The sequence below is a fragment of the Aptenodytes forsteri genome, unplaced genomic scaffold (assembly GCF_000699145.1).
Source record: "Aptenodytes forsteri isolate BGI_AS27 unplaced genomic scaffold, ASM69914v1 Scaffold10, whole genome shotgun sequence".
In the NCBI taxonomy this organism is placed as follows: domain Eukaryota; kingdom Metazoa; phylum Chordata; class Aves; order Sphenisciformes; family Spheniscidae; genus Aptenodytes; species Aptenodytes forsteri.
The window spans coordinates 2452068-2458035 of NW_008794117.1; the positions used below are offsets into that span (position 1 = coordinate 2452068).

A 5968-nucleotide genomic window follows, 5' to 3' on the forward strand; every position below is an offset into this window, starting at 1 on the left:
GAAGTCCATGGTTGCGGTTTTGCTGCCCCCCCTCCTTACTTCACCAAGAAGCGAGAATTCTATCATTTCATGGTCGCTAAGCCCAAGACGGCCTCCGACCACCACATCTCCCACCAGTCCTTCTCTGTTTGTAAACAGCAGGTCGAGCGAGGCGCCTCCCCTGGTAGGCGCATTTACCAGCTGTGTTAGGAAGTTGTCTTCCACACACTCCAGGAACCTCCTAGACTGCTTCCTCTCTGCCGTGTTGTATTTTCAGCAGATGTCCGGGAAGTTGAAGTCCCCCATGAGAACAAGAGCTAGCGATTGAGAGACTTCTGCCAGCCGCTTATAGAACGCTTCATCCGCCCCTTCATCCTGGTTGGGTGGTCTATAACAGACTCCCAGCAGGATATCTGCCTCGTTGGCCTTAAGTTAAGCAGTGTTGGTGAATTTATTTAGACGTTAAAATAGCTTCACTATAACCCTGAACATTAACTGAGAGTGTAACATGCACGTTGTCAACTTCTGAAACCAAGATTGTATAGAGTTAAAGATACCTGGAGTTTAACAGAATCACTTGACAAAGGGTAAAGAAATATGAATGACTGCTGGAAGGATTTCCCTGGGTTTTCATTACCTCATTATAGAGACGGAATTTTCTGTGACTTCCTATGCTGGTTTGCAATTGCGAGGCACCAGCCCAGGCCAGCCAGCAGTTGTAGGGACAAGGCAGTCAAGTTAGTGGGTCCGATCAGCCAGATGGGAGGCCAGGCAAAGGCTGCAGTGCAGCTCAGACCGGGACCAAGGCCAAGGGTGAGCTTAAATGCTGTTGCCGAGTGAAGGCAGGAGCCCCCACTGTGGCATCTCGCAGCTCTTCCCCCACAGCTCATTTCACAGCAGGCTGATCTAAGGTTACACAGCTGCACAATATCAGAGCTGGCCTGGGTGTGGGGAGCTAACAATAGTCATGTTCAAAAAGTATTTTTCAATAGTGTGATTTTTTTTTTAATACAGTGAGTATATAAAAGTTTAAGTTAAGTAGTTTAACCTGAAAAAAGATTTTGTCGGTTCTGATACCCAGAAGCAAATCAAACTGGTACCAGGCACAATGCCAGTAAAGTCATAGCCAGGATAAGAACAAATCAGCTGAACATGCTTATTGGAGATGCATTGTGAAGTGCTTCTTACTCACCTCTAATTCCAGATTTAAGACCAAAATGATGATAATTTTGCTCATCTTCTGGGTTATTTTGCCCTCAGAATTAATCTTAAAACCAGTTCTTCTCTATAATATCCTTCCTCTATCAGACCTGTTCTAACATGCTTGTGCCTTCTCACTTCCATGCTACTCAGAGGTACCACATTATCTCTGAAATCTTCAAAGCCTCCACATGACCATTCTCTTGTGTTTTTACATAGCACCAGATTACCTTTCTCTATCATCTTGTAACTTTCTAGGTCCCTTCCTAACAGGACCTATTGCCTCCCTTGTGTCAGAGTAGAATTAATTTCATGTAACAAAGCCTTGTTCCAAACTGGCATGTCAGAGAGCTTCTTGCATAATAGCTGGAAAAGCAAAGTCAGTGACCATGCAGGATAATACAGAATAATCCTGAACACAGCTAAATGGAAGGCTGTTGAGAAACATGTCCTATTCCCTTTTCAGAGAAAAGGTGGGTTGTTTCCCCCCCGCCCTGTTGTTTTGGGGGGTTTGGGGTTTTTTTTTTAAGTCCTCTTCATGTATTCCAGGCATGTCATGTTATGAGTTACTAAAAGAAGAGGAAGCTGCCCACTTATTTCTCGTAAAACCAGAGAATTTCCCCAAAAGATCATCTCTGAGCTTTAGATGTGTGCAGACATGGAACTACTGAATGAGTGCATCCTTTAACCTCCATACCTGAATGCTTTGCTTTGTGAAGGGGAGGCTGTAATTGGAGCATTTAAAACAGTGTCACTACTGTAGCTGTCATTCTGTATACTGATGTGAGCTTTCACTGAATACCTTGCATTATTTAATCACAAGGTAGAACAGACTTCCTGTATCATAAATGGCTTCTAATTAGCTGTAAGACTTCTGTTCCTTCCATATGCAATGGGAACATTTTAGTTCTGTGTTACCAACTGTTGAAATTTTATTTTATCTGTGACATTCAATGCTTTTGTTAATGTTCCAGACCCTTGAGTTACTTACAAAGTGATGTTTTCTTCCTTTTATGCCCTTCCTCCCCTTGTTCCTTTCCTCTGCATACTCCTGTGAAGTGTTTCTGAGAATATTCTTCTCCTGCTAGATCAAATGTGTGATATTTTGAATGCTCAAAGATGGGAACAATACCTATAGCAGACTTTGGAGCCTAGTCCTCTTGTTCTTTGCAGATTGTTGATTGCAGATCTTGCTGCTGGTAAAATATTAAATTGCATTTCAGTGCCCTCTACTGGCTAGGTGATCCTATTCAGCTCTGGCGTAGGGGGAAAAAAGTGCCCACTAAAAAGCCACCATCTTTGTTACAGCACTGAAACTAACTCGGAACAAGGTGGAGATATGCAGAAATTTGTTATTTTGAGTATATTTACTATACTGCTGTCTTCACTGGATCGTACATGATAGTGAATGCTTAGGAAGTTGTAACTTCATTTGTTTATTCTCTCTTGCAGTTTCGACGATGCCTTTTGCAACTCCTGTGCTTTCGCCTAATGAGATTCCAGAGGACTGTGAAAGAGACACCAGCAACAGGGAATGACAAACCAGTACGACCAATAGTTATGTCTCAGAAAGCAGGGGACAGGCCAAAGAAGAAAGTGACTTTCAGCTCTTCCTCTGTCATTTTTATTATCACCAGTGATGACGCTCAGCAAATAGATGACAACAGTAAACACAATGGGACAAAAGTAAATGTCATCCAAGTAAAGCCGCTATAGGGATGAGCTAAAGAGACATGAGAATGAGATGGACTTCAGCCAGCAGACTGTTTAGGTTGGAGACCGGTTTCAGTGGTGGTGTCTGTGGGCTGCCAAAGGAAACCACATTCTTAAGCTGTGAAATACTGAAGGGATTCTGCATCTGAAGCTCTGCAGGCAGTTCAGTTTTGGTCACAGTACTGAAATGTCTGCATCTGTGCCAAAATTGCTGATGGATGTCTTTACTCTGAATTTTCTTAAAGCATATTGTAGGATTGCCATTCAGGAGAACTTGGTCAGGCTGGAGGAATGCGCTGACAGAAATGTTACAAAGTTTGCGCTTGCCCTTGCTGAAGTCCTGCACTTGGGAAGGAAGAATGATGCTGCAGCACAGCAGGCCGGGCCCTGGCTGCTTGGGACGCAGCTCTGTGGAAAAGGATGTGGGGTCCTGTTGGTCAGTGAAGCAGGCATGAGCCTGCGGTGTGCCCTGGCAGCAAGGAAGGACACCAGCATCCCAGGCTGTACTGACAGGGTCGGAGCTGGTAGTCTGAAGCAATTCGGCCCTCATTAGACCACATCTAGATACGGCATCCAGTTTTGGGACCCCAACACAAGAAAGACATCTGTAAACTGGGGTGAGTTCAGTGGAGTCCCCCAAGATCGTCAGCAGTTGGAGTACTTGGCCTGTGAGGAGAGGCTGGGGAATTGCACTTGACCAGCCTGGAGATGAGACATCTTTGGGGAACCTAATAGCAGTCTTCCAATAGAGATGGGGAGGTTTTCAAGAAGATGGAGCCAGACTCTTCAGGGTGATGCATAGTGGAAGGATCAGAGAGAACGAGCATGAACTGAAACGAGACATTTGGATGGCATATGAGGAAAAGCTTTTTTACTCTGAGGACAGCCAAGCAGTGGAACAGGTCAGACTAGAGACTTCCTGAGGTTCCTACCAGCTTGAGTCATCTTGTGATCCCTGAACTGCTAGCACTCCTAGTGCACAGAGTTATCAGGGAAGAGGGAGGAACGTTTGAAGTTTGGCTGCAGTTTAGTTGGTCTGATTTGGCGCTTTGCAGGGCAGGGGGTGGGAGAAGTGATGTTGACAATGACTGGGACTATAGTTAAACCAGAAGCCACCAGAAAGCTGTCCCTGTGTACCTACCAAGCCGTTCTCTTAGTGCTAGCTGATGGGACTCCTGAGCTACACAGTGAAGAAAATCATGCAAATCAAAGCACCAATGAAAAAAGGTCAGTGAAAAGGAAGAATCGGATTGTTTTTTTGTTACAATGCATGCTTCATGCATCTTTATCTTGCATCTGTTTATTCTGTACATGGACCAGGACTGTCATCCTATATTAATCTTCAACCTGCTCTGGCACTTTGGTCTAACAGTTAGAGAAGAGCAGTTGCAGTGTGAGTAATGGTTCTCCTACTTGGATCTCAGTAAACGGAACAGATAGATTGTTATTTTTTTCCCTCACCTTTAAGTGTTGCTGCTACAAATGGCGACAGGATTCTGCCCCAGACACGGCTGCCTGTCATCCAACTTATGGATGCATAAGTTGGAGAACTAATTTTGAATTACGGCAGCTGATTCTCTACCGCGTTCATTGCACCGGTGTAATTTTTCTGCCTCAGTCTGCTAAATGGGCGGTGTGGATCTGCAGTATGCAGCTTTTCCATCTCTGTGAAAGCTGTAAGAAAAGCAATTAAGAAATTATTTGCTTCCTCTGGGGACAAGTCTTCTGAGAGGTATAAAGGGAGCATGCTGAATAACTGTTGGCACCAGTAGCCATTGGTCCTGCAGTCAAGAATAAAACTTAAAAATTAAATAGAAAAAATCAGGGTCTAAATGTAGAAGCTTTCAGCTAGTTCCTGAGAGTAGGGAGTGACCTTAACTGAGAACAAGTGACTGACTGTGCTTGTGCCTGTGCTTTTCAAGAGGAAACTCCTTATATGTGTACCCCTCTAGAGCTTTAGCACTGGTAATCTGGCTCTGTCATGTTTAAAAGTGCATCCAGAGTCTACTGTGGTTTCTAGATTATATCATATAATCTGAGAGAAAACAGATGATAAATACTTGTCTTTGTCTCTTTCATATTTGTTATTTTGGTTTTGCTACAAATGCATAGATACATTGTCTTACCATGTCAAAGATCTGCCCTTACTAAAGCATGTTCATTGCAATGTCAAGAACTACGTTTTCAGCCAATGATCACTACATCTATGCACATTTATATTTACAAAGGAAGAAGGATGTACTTAGCATTCCATGTAATGATTCCATTCTTTTAACAAAATGTTTGGTATTTTAGTATTTTCTGTATATTGAGCCTTCAATGATTGATTAAATGTACCTTATTTATATCAATGTGTTCTCAGTGAAATATTTTTTCCCCACTGAGAGGGAGATGGTTTGGTATTGTCACTTGTTGGATACAGCTTGAAAGGTATCATTAGGCACTGAAAAAACAATAGTACTTCAGGATTCCAGCTGAGCTTTTTGTGAAGAGCAAGTATAGGGTCTGTAAAGAAAAACTATCCACTGTTCAGATTTATGAAGGTAAAATTTGAGTAATTAACAGTATAAGATTTTTTTAATAATGTACAACATATTTACTACTACAATACATAGAACGCTAACAATTGTGTAACAATATATGAAAACTAAGCATTAAAAAACAAATTTACAATAATATCTTGGCTACTTAATATCCCTACTGAAGGGACAGGCGAGGAAGGAGAGGCGGTGGGGTGGCTCTGTATGTTAGGGAGTGTTTCGATTGTATAGAGCTCAATGATTGTGATGATGGTACGGTTGAGTGTCTATGGGTAAGGATGAGGGGGAAGGCCACTGAGGCAGATATCCTGCTGGCAGTCTGTTATAGACCACCCAACCAGGATGAAGGGGTGGATGAAGCGTTCTACAAGCAGCTGGCAGAAGTCTCTCAATTGCTAGCCCTTGTTCTCGTGGGGGACTTCAACTTCCCAGATGTCTGCTGGCAATACAACACGGCAGAGAGGAAGCAGTCTAGGAGGTTCCTGGAGTGTGTGGAAGACAACTTCCTGACACAGCTGGTAAGTGAGCCTACCAGG

At 43.2% G+C, this 5968-nt stretch overlaps 1 protein-coding gene across 1 annotated transcript in view; it reads left to right on the top strand.

Moving 5' to 3' along the window:
• Window positions 1–2895, top strand: part of OPN3 (opsin 3) — a 24597-nt gene extending 21702 nt beyond the window's left edge. Inside the window, 1 exon segment of the mRNA XM_009276182.1 lies at window positions 2632–2895. Coding sequence (XP_009274457.1) covers window positions 2632–2895 — 264 coding nt within the window.
• Window positions 2896–5968: the final 3073 nt, after the last annotated feature.